This window comes from Bombus pascuorum, chromosome 10, assembly GCF_905332965.1.
Source record: "Bombus pascuorum chromosome 10, iyBomPasc1.1, whole genome shotgun sequence".
NCBI lineage: Eukaryota > Metazoa > Arthropoda > Insecta > Hymenoptera > Apidae > Bombus > Bombus pascuorum.
The window spans coordinates 8,947,845-8,966,237 of NC_083497.1; the positions used below are offsets into that span (position 1 = coordinate 8,947,845).

General features: G+C 32.8%; 3 protein-coding genes across 21 annotated transcripts; 1 reads left to right on the plus strand and 2 right to left on the minus strand.

Annotated features, from left to right (window-relative positions):
- Nucleotides 1-10: 10 nt before the first annotated feature.
- LOC132911253 (protein tyrosine phosphatase domain-containing protein 1-like) lies at nt 11-9,812 on the minus strand. The gene is made up of 10 exons (XM_060967768.1): nt 9,576-9,812; nt 9,110-9,328; nt 8,001-8,197; nt 6,943-7,065; nt 3,131-3,420; nt 2,412-2,619; nt 2,193-2,318; nt 1,892-2,115; nt 1,484-1,817; nt 11-357 (listed from the first exon to the last, which is right to left on the minus strand). The coding sequence occupies exons 2-10, from the start codon at nt 9,325-9,327 to the stop codon at nt 167-169; spliced, it is 1,911 nt and encodes a 636-aa protein (XP_060823751.1). The 5' UTR covers nt 9,328; nt 9,576-9,812; the 3' UTR covers nt 11-166.
- Nucleotides 9,813-11,170: 1,358 nt separating this feature from the next.
- LOC132911269 (secretory carrier-associated membrane protein 5A) lies at nt 11,171-16,499 on the plus strand. 19 transcript variants are annotated; one of them, XM_060967816.1, is made up of 10 exons: nt 11,172-11,405; nt 11,879-12,148; nt 12,232-12,295; nt 12,378-12,506; nt 12,581-12,737; nt 12,807-12,908; nt 12,986-13,112; nt 13,532-15,372; nt 15,850-16,204; nt 16,285-16,499. In XM_060967816.1, the coding sequence occupies exons 1-8, from the start codon at nt 11,349-11,351 to the stop codon at nt 13,694-13,696; spliced, it is 1,071 nt and encodes a 356-aa protein (XP_060823799.1). In that variant the 5' UTR covers nt 11,172-11,348; the 3' UTR covers nt 13,697-15,372; nt 15,850-16,204; nt 16,285-16,499. The 19 variants fall into 19 exon arrangements, with proteins under 19 accessions (XP_060823810.1, XP_060823799.1, XP_060823800.1 ...); XM_060967817.1 differs by having other exon boundaries at nt 16,288-16,499; XM_060967815.1 differs by having other exon boundaries at nt 13,532-13,731; nt 14,045-15,372; nt 15,850-16,499.
- On the minus strand, nt 14,830-17,963 carry LOC132911255 (DNA helicase MCM9-like). The gene is made up of 12 exons (XM_060967771.1): nt 17,804-17,963; nt 17,603-17,744; nt 17,362-17,523; nt 17,166-17,291; nt 16,986-17,092; nt 16,676-16,889; nt 16,504-16,579; nt 16,277-16,434; nt 15,816-16,195; nt 15,536-15,745; nt 15,315-15,469; nt 14,830-15,212 (listed from the first exon to the last, which is right to left on the minus strand). Exons 1-12 carry the CDS (start codon nt 17,896-17,898, stop codon nt 15,160-15,162), a joined length of 1,878 nt encoding a protein of 625 aa, XP_060823754.1. The 5' UTR covers nt 17,899-17,963; the 3' UTR covers nt 14,830-15,159.
- Between the last annotated feature and the right edge of the window lie 430 nt (nt 17,964-18,393).

Sequence of the window (18,393 nt, forward strand, 5' to 3'; positions counted from 1 at the left end):
AGACAAAGTACTTGTTACTACTAAAATATTTTCCTTTATTCGAGTAGTTTGTACGATTAATCATGGAACATTGTAAAAATAAATATTATAAATCGACTGCTATAGACGCTATTCTACGATCATCTTAAACAAGATCCTCGACACTCTTCGTTCATTTATTCTTGCTCTAACTAAATTTTTCATTCGCTGCCTCTGTCCCCGTTTCCTCCAATTGACTAGACGCCAAATCCAATTTCGAAGTCCAGGATGGTTTCTCCATCTCTTGCGTGTTTACTTCCTCTATCAAGATCATCATCCTAATGAAAAATTCGTTCAATTTCGCTGCCGTGCCTCGTCGTAGCTTCGGAAAATTTCTGTCTACAATACAACGATATTAATATAAATTACACTGATGATAAAATAATTTATTTATTCGATTCAGAGACCGGAACTAAAGTAGGAGATTAGATAGAATCGTGACATCTAGGTCTCTCGTGATACGAGTCCCACCGCACATAAATCGCGATTATTGATAATATAAATAGAACAATATGACATGCTCGACGAATCAATATTTCTGGCGATCAGTTGTGTGATGTGCACGCTGGACAACAATGAATACTTATGCCAACTAGTTCACGGGAAATGGTCATGCCTTCATGAAATATGAAACAATCACCAACGAAGGATACTTATTCATTTTATGTTGGCAGTCGAGTTTATAAGTAGTTCCTCCTTTGTCAAGCACCTACATTGTTTGCAAATAGCATAGGATTAAAGTGGCAAGCAAACAAGAGAAATGCAATATCCTCTCTTTCGTTTACCGAGCCGATAGTTGAGAATATATTTTTAGATATCATTCATGGTGCATGGAAAGTCCCCTTTCTAGAAAGAACAATAATGTCGCGTTTAACAACCGAGTGGTATAAAATTACACACGAACGGTATTTCTAAATAAGATCTCCCTTATTGTAATTGCCGGTTCAATGCAGAAAAATCGATTCAGAAACACGATAGCACAATATTAGTCCAAAGAATACTATTATTTTATGAGATCATTTAACCCACGAAGGTTGTTATTATCGAAAACAACGGTTGTTTTATTTCATATGAATACAGCAAACTTTTTACTTCTACGTGATAAGAAAAATCATTTAAAAAAAGAATTTTTTTACACAGTGTGAAAGAATTCCACCATATACATATTGCGTTACACATAATTGTTCTTTCTTAATGATCAGACTGTAGATTCTTACGCTCTTATGGGAAATTTCTAAATGCAAAAATGCACAAAATGCTCGTATTATTCAAAGATATTTACGATACGCCAAGTAGAGTATTCGTTTTAAAATTTAACGAATGAAACTTCTTGCTGAATTACCATTTTCTTTTTTACCGTTTCATAAGAATATACCTAATTTGCATAAACACTCGCAGTCTACGAAAAACCTAGAAGAGTCGATATAAGAAAACTAAAATATAGAAATTTTTTTTTAATATTTACTGGAAGGGTAAAACGAGTTCTTGATCCATATACTCTGTTGCGTGAGCGCAGCCATGAACCTCTTCGTTATTAAGCTTTGGCCCTCAGGTGTCATCGGCCTCAAACGACTAATAAATCGTAGAAGATATTCCAACAAATATCGATTAGGGCTATGCAATTTTTCCAGGCATCTTTGAGGTTTCGAATTCCAGACGACGATATAACTCAAACTATCGACGTCCAGCAAAGGATGTTTCAATGTCTCCAGCCATTCAAATAATAATCCTGACAGAATATACAAGTCAGTTTCCATCTGAAGCCTCTGCCACGCCGTAGATCTATGATTTAGATCCATCTGAAAATTATCACAAGACAATTCACTTCCTCGACACTGAATATCTTGATTCGAAATAAAAACCATCCTTCAACCTGATAATCCTGAAGACGTTTCTTCGTCCTGTCAGATAAACTGGCGGTGTCTTTGATCAGAGCTCTGATTGCTTCGTCGGTGTTCACGGTTTCCAGAGCTGTATTTTGAGCAGCAGCTTTTAAGTTTATGTGAGATTGAATTTCTTTGTAGCAGTCGTTATCTACGAGATCCTGACCGTGAATTCCATCACCGAGGACGTCGTCCACGTAGTTATCATCCAACACTATAAAAAGGTAGTGTTCTTTTTTATCTAAATTAAATTTTATGCTAATTTAATGATTTTATTTTAGGTTGGGGCACCTGGAAAAGCTGAATCGCAGGATGGACTGTCCGGAGATGTACAAAATACGTCGCTCAATCTTCCAATATCATCGGATGTTCCCCTTGAAGATGCTTGGCTACCACTTGCACACGCTTTCGTTGTACCTGGATAATGGACAGTTAGAAAATTCGTGTAAATTATTAAAAATTTCTAATTTATTTGACTATTTGAAATTTAGTTTTCCTTTAACTTCTTACTGGAGCAGTCGTAAGAATCTGCGAGTGAGTCGGCCCACGAGTAAGAGTGTTTAATATTTCCTTTGTTATCTCTAAACTTTTCCAAAACGTGAGATATAAATTTTCTCGTGAAACATGTACTGGAAATAGTGTACTTGATTTCACACGGAGAATTGTCCTCTTGACAATCGCACAATTGAAGGATTCGTTCACAGATTGTGAATACGATCTAAAAAAATAATTTATTGGACAAATTTAATAGGATTAATTAGAATCATTTAATTGTTCGTTCGATATGTCGTCTTATGCCAAATCCATCGATGTTCTCCATTGTTTTTTAATATCTATTTGTAAAATATCAAGTTCATCGATACAATATTGTTTTATTATAAGGTTCTGTTATTCCAGAAAAATAATATTTTCACTTAATATCTTAGAAGAATAAAGTTAGACTGCCTCTGTATTGATCATAAACATGACATATTTTATTTATGCCTAGCGTGTCTGTAAATGAGTAACTAAGAAGAATACAGCGATTCTTAGTGTGACTCGTGTATTAATTTATTTATATAAATTAAGACGATGAATATGCCATAACAAAAATAGGATAAGACATTAATACAAAGCGTTACTACTAAATTCTCGTACGATATTCAAATGTAAATTTGTATAATCTATGGATTCGCATATTTATGATATTGACATAAGACGTCTGTGATTCTTGCAATGCATAAGATAACCTTTGGAACGTATTTGAATGTACGTTGCTCGTATCCGTGCAGTACGTTGTGCTGCTTTTTCAGATGCGATTGCAGGCTGCAAGGCTTACGATCGCCTATTGCGCTATTCAAAGGGAAAACTATCATCTGTGGAAGCACAAAGTGCTCGAATTCTTGGATGCAGAGAATTTGTCCCCGTGTCTGTATCGCGCACGGCCGTTTCATACGAACAAATCGTATAGCATCGTTGGCCCGCACACGAAGACTGTAAATAAGGTAGCACGCGATCAGAACCCCAGTTCTGCCCAGCCCTGAAAAAGGTACATGTCCTTTAAACTTGTCTAAACTATGTATGATTAATCGCTTGGTGGAGATTCAGAAATTTCCATATTTTATTTTTAGAACCTGTACTAGCCCAAATCCATGTTAATTAAAGTTTTGAACCTGTTTCAATAGAAACAGAAATAAAATATAATGACAAACTAATAAAAATATAATTACAATTATTATAAGAATTATAAATACGAGCAAATATAAACACAATGTGGTGGTTATTTTAGAAATAAAAAAATTCTAATCTATATTTACTTTTCAGTAACATTACCGAATTACAATCGCGCGGTAAAGTGATATTCCAATTTTAAGAGAAAGAATTTTACAAAATTTATTAGTTCCAATGTTTACGTTTGAACAACCTTACGAATTATTGCCACGTGATAAGCTGATTTTGCAGTTTTCACAGGATCAGATTAGAACCTGTACTAACCCAAATCCATGTTAATTAAAGCTTTGAACCTGTTCCAATAGGAACAGAAATAAAATATAATGACAAACTAATAAAAATATAATTACAATTAGTATAAGAATTATAAATACGAGCAAATATAAACACAATGTGGTGGTTATTTTAGAAATAAAAAAATTCTAGTCTATATTTACTTTTCAGTAACATTACCGAGTTACAATCGCTCGGTGAAATGATATTTCAATTTTAAGGAAAAGAATTTTACAAAATTTATTAGTTCCAACGTTTACGTTTGAACAACCTTACGAATTATTGCCACGTGATAAGCTGATTTTCTAGTTTTCACAGGATTAGTTTAGAAATTAATAAGCCTGTAAAATCTATTGATTTTAGCATTCTTGTTTTAATAATGTCACGAGTTTTGCTATCATCCTGGACAAATGAAATATTTATCCTTAAAGGATAGGTCGGGACTGCTTATCGATCGTGCCTAATTCGGGAAATAAATTACGTGCTCGTGCTCGTGCTCGAGCCATGAATCGGAAGCGGAACTCGTAATCGTACTCGGTCTTGTTTCCGGGGTTAACAAGAGTTATGACGTGCCCGACGTGTAACCACTTGATAATAACCATAAACTGTATTTCGTCTGTGGATGTCCGTGAATATCGTAACACGTATCCATGATTCGTAATTAAGTTGCAGAGCGTGCATACAAGGTACGCGTGGAATTTCGACTATTCAATTAAATCGTCGCTTGACAACGCGACCAGGCAATTCGTTGATCAAAGAATTCGATATATTCCTGGCGATAAACCGTTTTCGTGCATGGAACGGGCCGTGGAAAATAAATTATTTCACTGACAAAAACGTTCTCGTATAATTACGGTATATCGTGTTATATGGAAACTGGGATACCTTCGTGTACGTAATGATCAGGTCTGTAGTTTTACAAGGAGCTATCCTTGCGTCGATTTGTCATATGCGAAGAATATGGAGAATATGAAGAAAATGTAATTTTTATGATCATTAAACATGCATGGTCTACAGGACCTTGTTATCGAGGAAGCAATCGATCGATACGATCGAACTCAAGTTGCATCGAGGTTGCCGAACCTCTTGATGGAAACAGAACAGTTATTCAATTATATGACTGTCATATATTATAATGAAAGACAAAAGTATTCGTATGTAGAAATAAAAAGTAATATTTCGTATGTTATTAATTTTATCAAATATATTCAATGTATTATATCAAACATATTTAAATACGTGCAATTGTATATTATACACAGATACCGAGTAATAAATGTAACTAAAGTAAATTAAAATTAAATTGTGTACATCTGTTACCATAAGTGTCTGTGTATAATACATAGTAATATTTGAGTATATTTAATAATATAGAAAATGTTGCTATTCGAATACTTTTGTCTGTCGCTGTAGCCTCATACATGTGAGATATTTTTATGAGGAAGCTGCGGGGTTGAATATTTGCATGTGGAGTTACGATACGTAAATGTTAGAGACTCGATGTTACGCCCCAATTTCTTATCATTAGTTATCTATTATTCGTGCCCATAAATTTGGTTAAAGAACTGAAACTAACAAACGTTTATGGTTGGAGAACACGCTTCTATTTAATTAGTGAAATAGTCATGTAAGAAAGGGTGCTAGGACTTTTACAGTTTTATCTAACACTGGATCACAATATTGTTTTATATGTTAATACTAGAATCTCTTGCCTGTAATGTACGCTATGTTCGTTAGATTACTTTCGATGCAACAACGTTTTTCTATCCCTAGCAGATTTCCTAAATTTCAGAGAACTATCTCTTAATTCAATTTCATGGCAAAGCTATTCTGGAAACGTTACAAGTCTTTTTCTTTGTTGAAACAAGTTCAAGTTTGAGATATGAAAATTCTGCAAATAGAAATTTATTTAGTTGCAATATAAAGTACCACAGTGGGGTTGAAGCTATACATATTTATATAAATAGGTATAAGTACTTCTGACAATTTAATTGAAATTATTTTTTGTCGATATAGTCCAGATATATTTTTTCCCAAAACGCTCTTTTAATACGCATTTCACGTATTAATATCAATTTATAAATAAATACGGTATGTCTATATTTCGGTATGTTTATATTTACGCGAGTGTGGAAACAAAATACATATTCCTATTTATATGCTCACCACTATAGATGATCATAATTTGGCTGCGGATATCTGTGTATTTATAAAAAATAATATACAAAGATATATAAAATATGTGAAATAAAATATTCGTTGTAAAATGTATAGCTTTCTATTTAGATCCCACTTATTTAGCTGCGTACATATAACTATAGATCTGCATGAAAATAAATAAATATATAATGAAAGTTCCATTCCTGTGAAAGGGAACGTCAATTTCGCCAAAACCAACTGCATGTTTTTAAATATATAAACAGAAAATGTAAAATCGTCATTTCGAAGAATCTAATATTTCTAGTATTAAAGAATAATACGAATTTTTCTCTTGTTTTATAAACTGATTGGAACTTTTCGATATAAACTGGGAATAATAACAGACCGCTCCTACACTACCTATTTTCTCCACGTAGCTCATGCAACGTATAATTTTTACGGTCCTTAGCCGAAGGTTTAAGAAAGATCGTAATGAATGCGAAAATTCAGATGCACCGGGTTAACACCGTGTGTTGTAACACGCAATGCACCAAAACAGGTCGTTCTGGATGAACGCGTCTCACACGTGGCTTAAATCGATACATTCAAAGGTTAGAAATCGTCGGTTGATAAAGGGTGGGCGTGTGAAAGTAAAAGGGGAACGTTTAAAACATCGATGACTTCATTGTCTTGAATTAAAAGGCTTATTTAAACGATGATGATAGGAGGAACTGCACGTTTCTGTTCGCGATAACATCTTCCTATGAACTCTTCCACGCCAATTCTATCAATTTAAAAAGATAATGACTGCAATTTGAATTAAGAAATTGAACAAGGATCGAAGTCAATTTATTGGCGAAAAGGGACTGTGTAAAAATAAAAATTGGGTCGGTGCGCCTATCGAAAAGAATCGATTTACCGGCATGACAATGAATTGCCACTCTTCCCTCTTGCACAGCGAAGGCCACGACCTTGACCATATCCAGAAGTTTGCTCATGGTCGCATCCCCGTAGTCCTTCAACGCGAAATTGTAATAGTAAACTGCAACAAATTAGCAAATCGTAATTACGGAATTGTCATCTTTTGGTATTTAAGGGGGGAGAAATGTAATTCGAGAAATAATATTTATATCACTGTGGACGAAATTGAGTTTTGTTTCGTCTGCATGGTTACACGATTCTGCTGCATTGCATGTTACAGCTAAACTTCTTCGATCTACCTCACCAGAACCGACACTGATTCCTATGAAACTGTTTTACAAGTTTAGTCTTCATTTACGTATAACTCAACTTCGTCGCGCGGTTAAATATGTAATTATTATTCATGTGATTCCTATATTTTAATGCTTTTATTATCCTTATTGTCCATTCTGTTTATCATGCTACTAATCCTTTCTGAATTTTTCTGAGCTTTTTTATTCCTTCTGTTGTGGGAAAAGTTTTCTCTGACGTCTTTATAAAGAAGAATTTATAATGCACTACAATTGGAACCATCTTAGCGAAGACAAATATATTTATAGTTAATTGAATTAATATTAATTTAATTCACTTCACAAAAACAGAATATATAAACCTGGATCATAAAGGAATTAATATTAAGTATTAATTTTATTTTGAGATACTTTCCAACACTATGTAACTTATGATCGACCATGTATGATATTTATTCAAATAAAATATGAACCTTCCGAATTAATCAAGTTTCATACATTTTTATGAAATGTGTAAGTGGTTAATGTCCGCTCCTCCCAAAAAAATTATTGAAAAGTAAATGGTATAAATAATCGGTAATCTCGACGTAGATTTTTTATAGTATTTTCAATGTCATCTCTTTTTTCTACTTTTCAATTTATGGAAACTTCGTAACTGATTTTTTTTATTCGTACATTTTAATTAATCAGGTTCGTATGATGCGATGTTTCTCTTTTATTTTTGTGTTTATGGTTGGAGCTATTGTTTTAACGTTCTAATACCTACTGCTATGTTTCATGAAGACATTCGGGTCATAAGTAAAGCCACTTTCTTCGAGGGGACCACCGCAGCTTGCATGCTCGCCAGGCGTTTGTAGGTTTACTATGGTTTTTATACTCCACCCTTGAAACTGTGCGATTATGTCCTTTTTTATTATCTGTGCGGTGTTCGGTCGTGCCATCGCGAGTACGTCGTCTGTCACCCTGAAGAATTATCGACCCTTACATCCCTTGCTAAACCTCCAAATACATGACACTAGTCATTTTATTTGATCAAATAGAATTTGGAGTTATTGCCATTTTGAAATCATTATAAATAAGAAAAAAGGAAAAATCAATGTAGAAGAAAATCAGATCCATTATCGTTACTAGAGAATTTCAATAAATGCTGCTGATCATTTCATTCGAACAAACAGATGTTTCTGCTTTGGAATAATTAGAATTTTTTAAAAAATCAATTTAACAGACAATCGAATTATTATTATCAATATTATAAGATTTCAATGAATTGTCCCTAATTATTCTATATAATCAAACAAAACATATTGTTTACAAGTACAGTAGAATAGCTTGGCTATTCGAAATTAATTTTAAATTAATTCATTTCAAAATAATTATTATGACACGCTGTTCACGTAATCGAATAACTTTGTTAAAATATCTTAGTATGAAAAAAAAAAAAATTACTCGTTTCAAAGCGGTTTAGAAATATTAATATCAAACAAGAATAAAACCATATGAATGAAAAATAATTTCTTTTAATTTTTACATTTGTTTTCCAACGTTTTTTTTTTCAAATAAACATCCCCAAATTTTCCATTAATCGTACCAGTATTCTGGTAATCGAGATTTTACTGTAATTAAAATTTAAGGAAGTTAATTTACAACTAACATATTAGATTCCGTGACGAGATTAATTCCGTCTGTCCACGGTAGTTTATCGCGTCGTGATATTAATCGATTCAATTTCTCTTCGGAATAAAAATAAAAAGGAACAAATTTGCAAAATTACAGTTCGACATACGGATACAAAACAGGTGTTTTATTATACGCAGGTCCGCGAATATGAAAAATGAAATTTGTATAGCTTTCCATAAATTGTTATCGCGACCTTACCAATGCGAAAATATGTTCTGTATCGCCATGTGCACTGGCGGCCACGCTTTCGAGTTTTCATATTTGCATCTAGAGCCACCGCAAAAGATCGCGCACTGTATAGCCTGCGGCGTGAATTTTCGCAAATTTTCGGAGAATTTATTGTAACCAGCCTGGACCTCGCACAGATCCACTTGGCCCGCTTGAAAACCTGCTGGTACCAGTGAACTTACATCCATTCTGCAAACAACGTTTGATTGTTCATTTACAACTTATAATATGCTATAGTTCTCTTGGACACATTTATAATTCAAATTAAATCTCAAACTTTAAATTATCCTCTCTATACTAATTATAAATTTTATTTATTTTAAAAGCGATTAAAATAGGGAAGTATTAAGTTAGTACTTAAACAATTTATTCGAATATTTCTTTCCTAAATTCGCTTTTCTTTCTTTTTATTTAAATAAATCGAAGATAGGCGTACATGTTTAAAAATAATCACGCCCCTTCCGTCCATCTCATTGCCGTAGAGAAATTGAATTTTTTCTTAAATTTCTCTCTCACTGTCCCTATCAGATACGTTTGACAATTCAAGTAGAATCTTTTTCCAACGATTTTCTCTACGCAAAAATGCACGACACAGGGTAACAATCAATGCAAAAAAGCACTTCACGTACAGGGGTAAGCGCATAGCGACTGGTAGTTCCGCTACTATAACGCTACTTTATCTATCGTTCTATCATACAGATTGCGCCTGCGTCAGTCCTATTACCTATGAAACTGCCTTTGTTTCACTTCACCCTATTTATGTCTGTAGATCCGCGTATTTTATAACATTTCAAGCTCGCTATAACGGGGTTATATAATTTCCCACTCCGGTCTCCTACAGTTTTCATTGCATTTCTTCTATGTGCAGGTGTGAGGAAAGAGATTGACGAATTTCAAGAAGATACAAAAAATATAGTGTCCATTTTTATTTCATGTACGTATATAATTTCTGTAGATCTTGTAATGTGTAAATCTTCTGTAAATCTTCATTGTAACGTTTTACAATGTATCCTGCTCTGTAAGATGAAATAATTTGAAATAATACGAAATCTCAAATATCGGAACAAAAATGACGTATTCGGCGACCTGTTTGATGGAGAGTTTCGGTGTTCCATCTCCTTACAAATCATACTTTTATTCGCTTTTTGATAATTTTATTCTATATGTACTTTCCGTTTATGATTATCCTATATGCTTACCTTATACACTTATCTTATATGCTTTGTTTATATACTTAGATTATATACTTAGCTTATCGACTTACCTTGTATACTTACTTTATATACTTAAACGTATCTTACTTTTTTTGTATCGCTACGTTGTAAACAGGTGAATGTTTTGTAAAAGTTCTTTTAAATTTCTATGTTTATGTAGATAGTTACTTTTTATATACTTACCTGTTGACTTTGCGATGTTGTACAATTAATAAGTTCAAGAAATTTTTCGAGATCTATTGGTTTTGAGGATATAAATTGAAAATATGTATTGAAATAATCGGCTTATATAGTTGTTTGATATAGTTGTTATTATATTATTGTTATTATATGGTTGATATTTTATAGTTCTTATATATAGTTGCTTAAATAATAATATCGATCATTGTACGTTTGCATCAATATAATACCTAGTTAAAACATTTTTTAGTTCATTTTTCTTAAGTGATTTAATGTTATTCAAATTAAAATAAATTTACATTAATTAATATACATGTATATATGTATTTCGATTTCGTTATGAATCACAATATATACTGCTGTCACGGTTGTCCTCTTCAATGCCTAAGTTCCTCATATAGCAGAGAACTGCTCATTCTGTTATATTAACTTTTTGTTTTAAAGGATTAAAATAAATAACTAGAAACGTTATGCAAATTCAAAGACAAGATACATATATATTACGCTGAAAAAATTATTCTAATTCTGTAATTGTTATTTGTGTTAAATAATTATGTTACTAACGTCTTGGGAACTAGATATAATGTTTCGATATGGCGTGTGAATCGTTCATTACATGTTTGCAATAGACGTGGCAGGAGTTGCTTTATCTGTAGTATGCTACATGGCTAAAGTACCGGCGATACCATAGGTAACCGCAACGCAATGGATCATCAAGTATAGACAAGTTTAGATAAGAATATTTTGAGTGTATTAAAGTCTTATTAATTTTTGACGGTGCATTGGAGTACGCTCTTCAGTGAGCAGTGGCTAAGATGTCCGGCTTTGACGAAAATCCTTTTGGAGAACCGAATATCAATGATCCATTTTCAGTGAGTATTTCATTAGCGGCTAGACCCGAGGCACGCACTATCTTGTTCAATATTGCCTGTAAAACTGTCAAATCGAAATAAATGTGTTTTATCGAATTATTATTATTTTTTGTCAAGACTGTAGGCGAAGACTTTTATTATGTCTTGATATTAGTATCTTAATTATTTGATATTTGTATGCCTTATTTTTTAGTCGTGTTTTATTATGTATGTTAAGTATAATATCCAGATTATTATATATATATACTATTATTATTATTTTTTATTGTTTTGTAAATAAAAAATTACTGCTCCAAATTTATTGTGAAAGGGACATGTATTCCATAAAGGAATTCTTTGAATTGCTGTTGACTCTATATATAGACATCCTCTATAAATACACATTCTTTAAGTGTTAGTAAATTTAACTTTCTTTATGAAGGTTGACTGCGATATAAAAGAAGCAGTTAACAATCAATTACTTTTTTAAATAGGATCCTGCGATAAGGAGGGCTGTATCTTCTACTCCAGCTAATAGGGGTTTAGAAGATTACAATCCTTTTGCAGAACAAGGTTCACAAGGAACTGCACAAGTCAGAGGTGCTTCAAATCCTCCCATCTATGGAGGTATTGGAGCTACACAGCAACCAGCTACACTTCAGCCTTCAAATCAAGAACCTCCTGCAACTAATTATGCCCGTACTCCACAGCAAACAGTGAATACATCACTTGGAAGCACATTATCCCCTACTTCAGATGTAAATGTACATGAAGTTTTGTTTTATAATATTTTGTAGTGAATTTTAATATCGTGTTAAGTTTGTCTTGAAAAATTATGAAATTTTAGCAAAGATCAGAGCCAGGATGGAAAGCAGGAACAGAAGAAGACATAAGAAATACGCCATACTATCGTGAGTCCAAAATATAACAAGTCAATGTTTAATATATTTACTTTCGTATTGTTTAACAATTGAAAATACTTGATTTTCAAAGCAAAAAGGAACAATTGGCCACCTCTACCTGACAAATGCTGCTGCCAACCTTGCTTCCACCAAGATATCGATGTGGAAATTCATACAGATTTTCAGAAGATAGTCAGACAACTATACCGTTTATGGATGTGTAAGTTTAATGTATTGCATCTAATTTTAATGAATAAAATAGTATAGTAAATAACAAATAATTTCAAATTACAGTTCACGGCTGTATTTTAATTCTAAATGTTATTGGCGGCTTTATTCTACTGTTATGTACCGGAGCATTTTCAACATTTGGTCTTGGAATATTGTATTTAATACTTTTTACTCCATTCTCATTTTTATGCTGGTTCAGACCAGCATACAAGGCTTTCAAGTATGTAATCGATCATATGGTAATGTCTCAGTATTAGCGTTATTATTCAATATATTTTTCCTCTTTTAGAAACGATAGCTCTTTTAACTTCATGGTATTTTTCTTCGTCTTCTTCTTTCAATTAATCGTCACAGGGATTCAGGCCATAGGCATTCCTGGCTCAGGAACTTGGTAATATTTTAATTCCCAAAGATACAGATTTATTCTAAAGATAATATGTTAATGTTTCAATCATTTTATTATCACAGCGGTATTATACTTGCTATCACGATGTTCGACAACACAGCTAAAGGAATATTCCTTGGCTTTTTACTGCTCCTTATTGCTCTTTGTTTCGTACTTGCTGCATGCGGAGATCTGCTATTATTAACTAAGGTATAGTGTCAAATTTGTTCAGCTTTGAAAAATAATTTTAGCAAATGGAGAACATAAAAGGAAAATATGATAAGTCCAGTTTTATTGATTTCTTAATATTTATTTAATATAGTGATTAAACTGCATTTCAAAATATAGTAGTTGGAAAAGGAATAAATCTACGATGTTATGATAAATCTACAAATAATATTAATTTAGTTGTTATGGTAGTTTAATTTCATTAATATTGATCTACATAACTGATGTTATAAATGTTTTTTAAATATTCAAAATAGTACAAAATCAGACGCAAAGCCATTTTTGATATCGAATTGATAACATATAATTGATAACATAAAAAGAAAGTCATCTTCTGCCTTTATCATGTTTTTAACTTATGGTCTTCAAATAGTAAAATATGAAAAAAATATGATCTATAGATTCATCGCATATATCGCTCGTCGGATGCGAGCGTTTCGAAAGCACAACAAGAATTCGCCACGACTTTCTTGCGCAATGAACACGTGCAAAATGCGGCAAGTAACGTCGCCGCCACTGCTGTCCGCGCCCAAATGGCTAATGCTGCTAATCAACCACGCTATTAAAGCGATTTCACAACACTCCAGGATTTATTCTTCAGGTACTCTCTGACATTTTACTGTTCAGTAAAATCGTATGTGTAGATCATCTTAATAATGTGCATTACTCGGGATTCGAAATTATAATGTTCCATGGAAGATTCTATTCTTACATTGAAAACAAGAAAATTATACTACTCATTCATAAAATCATTTTTCTTTTTTTTCTTGGTACGTTCGAAGTTTTATTCATGCACGTTTTCTCCAAAAAATGATTGATTCGTATCGTTTATCGAAAGATCTCCAATGAATAATCACAAATTTACTCCTGGCAAGTGTTTAACGATTTATGTATTTCTTTATTCCCCATAACAGTATTTTAAATCGGATTAACACAATTATCATGTGAGTATGTATGTGTATTATTTAAAACACATATGATGTGTATATCCTTTTTGTTTGTATTGATTGAAAATGAATCACAAAATAATTTATCATCTAGTAAGGAAACGAGCTAATAATAATCATATCACTAATTCTTATATTATTGCTTCTATATACGTGAACATATTTACTAGCTTTTGTATTTTAGTGGCACTTTAATCATGATGTTGTAATCATGTGCTGCTTTATATAAATGGGAAGCGTTCGGTTGTGTTGAAAATCAAAATAACTTAATTTAACATGAAAATATGTTGTATCCACGAGTGTAGAATTCAATTTCTTGTTTTACGGAACGTTAATTTAACTACCTATGGTAGGGGAATATAAGGCATCCATCCTTTTGTCTACCTTTAATAACGTCCTATACATTCCTTAAATCGTGTAATATACATTATATGGCCTTTCTTTAAATTAAGTACTTGTTACTTAGATCCTTAAAATATTCTATAACTTTGTAAAGTTTAAACTATATATACATATAAATATTATATATATAAATATATATACATAATGGATATTTTGAAAAGAAAACAAATATTACTTTTACATATTGTTTAATTATTTATTAATTATCGATAAATTATTTGTAGAGTACGAAAATTGGTTTATATCGTTGCTGTTACTTAATTGGGTGTAATCAAATGTCTCAATGAACTGGAAAGTTTATATCAAGTAAAAAATGTTCGGAAATATAGGAAAAGAGTGGTTGAAGGATCTTTGTTATGTACTGAGACTTTAATCAAACAGAGATATTGTGCTCTTTAAATATATTTTTACATATATAACGCTGTTTAAATTGATTGCAATAATTATTACATACCTTTATTGTATAGCAATGAACAATAGAATACTTCGTTTTGTATAAAAAAGGAAAAATAAGAAAGAAATGTTATTTAAATTTTATAAATACGCGCTAGTACATTTACTTATGTAAGAAGCAAAGAAAAGAAAAGTGAGAAATAAAAATTTAGTTTGCTCATAAAAAAGGAGATATCTTTCACACCAATGATTAGCACAAAAATTTGTCCATTTAATATAATAAATATTTATAATAAATTTTCCAGATTCTGTAAGCCAATAGTCTTCAACAATATTTTACCTAAAATTCCGGAATTATAAATCATTGATTTTGATCCATGATTAGATAAGCTTATCTTTCACTTCGACAAACAAAGCATACATTATAAAAATACAAATGCACCTTCAGATCGATACGTTGCAATTGGATCTATTGGAAATGGACAACTAAGATTGATCTCGTACGTAGATCCTGTTCCGACTAATTTCGCTACGAATATAGCATCCATAATTTCTATATTCGATCTGTACATCAACCTAGCGTGTCCTTCGGCTAGTCTGAAGAAAATTGTTACGCTGAATGTTTAAAACAAAAAATGCTTTAAATGTCTTGTCTCTTGTTACCTAATAAGACTGTCCAAAAGTCGAACTGTTGTTCTTTCTTCCCTCCTATCTGGATGAGATCTGTGATAAAGATAAGTTGCTCGAAGTACCATTTCCGCTTCTTTTGTTAATTTCGGTTGTAAAGAATGCACGTAAGCCAAGTATTCTCGCAATGTATCCTCTTTCCATAAGTCTTCGGTATTTAAAAGTTCTATGTGATTTTTCGAGTCTCTGTGAAACATCCATTCGAATTAATGATTTAGTATATAACAAAAGAATCGACTGCATAAATTTTTATTACGTTTGAATAGTGTTCTCTTTCTTTTCGTAAGCAGCCTTCAGAATGTGGTCGGACGTCAAACGGTCCCATCCTGCATTCCTATTGTCTTTCAAAAGCAAGATTAAATCGAATCGAGATAAAAGAGGATCACCTAAATTCGTTTCCCATTCTTCATCATCGGTAAACTGACCTCCAACTGGATTAATGGCTGCGATCACTGAACATCTTGAGTTTAACGTGCTAACTAACCCAGCTTTGGCGATTGATATCGTTTGCTGTTCCATAGCCTCGTGAACGGATGTCCTATCTTCTGAGCTCATGGTTGTGAACTCATCTACGCAGCAGACTCCTCCATCGGCTAACACTAGGGCTCCAGCTTCTAGATGCCAACCTTCTGAATCCTGTAACATGTACGCGTGTACAAAGAAAATGATATGGATATTAATTGTTAAAAATAGAAGATATAGTGTATATTAACTAACTCTAACAGCAGTTGCTGTGAGACCAGCTGCAGTCGATCCAACACCGGTCGTAAGAACCGATCTTACAGCCAAACGAGATGCTGCATGAAGCAACTGGGATTTGCCAGTTCCAGGGTCACCAACCAAAAGAAGATGAGGTTCTCCTCGTACACGTGTTCCTTGTTTCGTTTAATGTAATTGTATTTTATGTTAAGGAGATAATAAAAACAAAAGTGATGCATAATTACCGCTTTCGTTACACTTTGGCACGCCACCAGCTAAAACTACAGCTAGCGCCAATTTTGCAGTATACATGCCATAGAGCTTCAAATAATTTTTGTATAAATGGTGCCATATATATCTATTTTCTATTCTATTATTCTCTTTTTTTGTTCATTTACATTGTAAATAAATCGATACCTGTGGGCAAATAGATGTGATAATATTGTCTCTACCAAGCAAAGGATTATTGCTATACTTTTCCCAATAACGCTTAAAAACGTCTCTCATCTCTTGCGAAGAAGAGGTCTCGGATATCTTGCGTCGTACTACAATGCTATTCGCTAGCATCATAGTTGTTGCTTCTAAACGTTCACCGACCTCTAAGGGACCCCATATTCTTATCACAACACCACTAGAGAAGAAGTGTATGACATATTATAATTAAAAGGAGTAGTTTTTATTTACAACATATATAGATATATTTATAGATGGTAACCAATTTATTCACCTAATCTCAACATGATCTCCTGGCCTACATTTATCAACTAAATCATCCAGCAAGATAATTCTCAGTTCCTCCGTCAAAGATCTATTCAAGTCTATTTTACCCTTTTCCTAATTAAGAGAATTGAATGTTAATGATATTAACACGACAAGAGATAACTATAAAATTAAAGTAATAATATACTTGGACTCCTATTTCCTGGTAATCTGAGGAATCCTCTAGTTCAAAATCAGGCAGAGCTGTGAGCTTTGACGCATGACATGTTTCACAGTCTGTAATATCTTCAAAATCCTGTCTCTCCCATTCATACTAGAAGTAGACAGCATTTATGTTACCAGCAAACAAATGTTACAAAATGTATATAGTACATTCAACTAACTTTAATAAAAGTAACATGTTTGCACTTTTTGCAATTCATTCTTTGAACAGATTTTAATATTGTTGGTTGAGAGATCCTAACAATGATGCCACTTGTTGAAACTAATTGGCCAATTTGTCCTTGGTCCAGTGTGACTGGCACAGCAGTGACTCTAATACGAACCTATTCTCAAATATACTCTTAGAATAATAGATTAAAAATACTAAAATTTTAATAAAATTAATATAGTGGTCATTATTACCTTCTTTTTAATAATTTGTTCTGGTTTTGCTATTTCTTCTTGTACCGTCACTGCTGATTCGTCACAGAATGGTAAATAATATCTAGGATATCGTAAAATTTTTTGTGCTACATCCGCATTATCCTCGAATAGCGATACGAAGCTGTAAGGAAAGTATCCTTCGTATTATACGAAGAGTAAATGCAATTGTAAAATACCCACTTTATGTAGATAGAGTAGTAGCAGCTAGCATCTGCATGATCTAAAATCTCTTCGAGTTCCACCAGGTGATGTTTTAATAAATACTCTTTTAACATTTTAAACTTTTATTTGTGGAATATAGAAGTTGAGGTTAGAAACTGTTTTACTCATGTTTTACTCATGCTACACACGTGCTATTACTGCGCTACTGGCTTCCCGCCGAAACTCAGTCACGTGTTCTCCACTCAACACGTGCTTTTATTCTGTTTTTAATGTATATTGTCCGCATACTGCTATAGTATAGTAAATACTAATATAATCAGTTAATGTTTCTCTTAATAATACTATTCATTTAATTAAATAAAGTAGAACCTTCAGTGAAAAGGTGTTACAAGTATATTCCTTTGTAAATATGTAGCGGCACATGAGCTAGAGGACTATTCGAGCCACGCTGTTGTTTTGCCTCGGAGTACCAATATCGTTATGATATACATATTGTAATAATAAATCAACTTCGGGGAAAACAATGTCGCCGCTACGTGTAGCCGTCTAACAAAGGCAAATGGGAATTTATCGGTACCCCCTCGACCAGTATAAATAAAGGAACACGA

What these genes read in the sequence shown, in the direction of transcription:
- LOC132911253 (XM_060967768.1), bottom strand. Translation starts at nt 9,327, where the DNA reads ATGGATGTAAGTTCACTGGTACCAGCAGGTTTTCAAGCGGGCCAAGTG. An exon ending in CATTCAAATACGTTCCAAAG is followed by an intron (nt 2,620 to 3,130) that starts GTTATCTTATGC and finishes TTATTTTTTTAG; the next exon opens with ATCGTATTCACAATCTGTGA. An exon ending in AGATTCTTACGACTGCTCCA is followed by an intron (nt 2,319 to 2,411) that starts GTAAGAAGTTAA and finishes TCCATTATCCAG; the next exon opens with GTACAACGAAAGCGTGTGCA.
- LOC132911269 (XM_060967810.1), top strand. Translation starts at nt 11,349, where the DNA reads ATGTCCGGCTTTGACGAAAATCCTTTTGGAGAACCGAATATCAATGAT. An exon ending in ACTATACCGTTTATGGATGT is followed by an intron (nt 12,507 to 12,580) that starts GTAAGTTTAATG and finishes TTCAAATTACAG; the next exon opens with TTCACGGCTGTATTTTAATT. An exon ending in ATCTGCTATTATTAACTAAG is followed by an intron (nt 13,113 to 13,531) that starts GTATAGTGTCAA and finishes TATGATCTATAG; the next exon opens with ATTCATCGCATATATCGCTC.
- LOC132911255 (XM_060967771.1), bottom strand. Translation starts at nt 17,898, where the DNA reads ATGTTAAAAGAGTATTTATTAAAACATCACCTGGTGGAACTCGAAGAG. An exon ending in TCACAGCAACTGCTGTTAGA is followed by an intron (nt 16,196 to 16,276) that starts GTTAGTTAATAT and finishes TACATGTTACAG; the next exon opens with GATTCAGAAGGTTGGCATCT. An exon ending in AAAGAGAACACTATTCAAAC is followed by an intron (nt 15,746 to 15,815) that starts GTAATAAAAATT and finishes GATGTTTCACAG; the next exon opens with AGACTCGAAAAATCACATAG.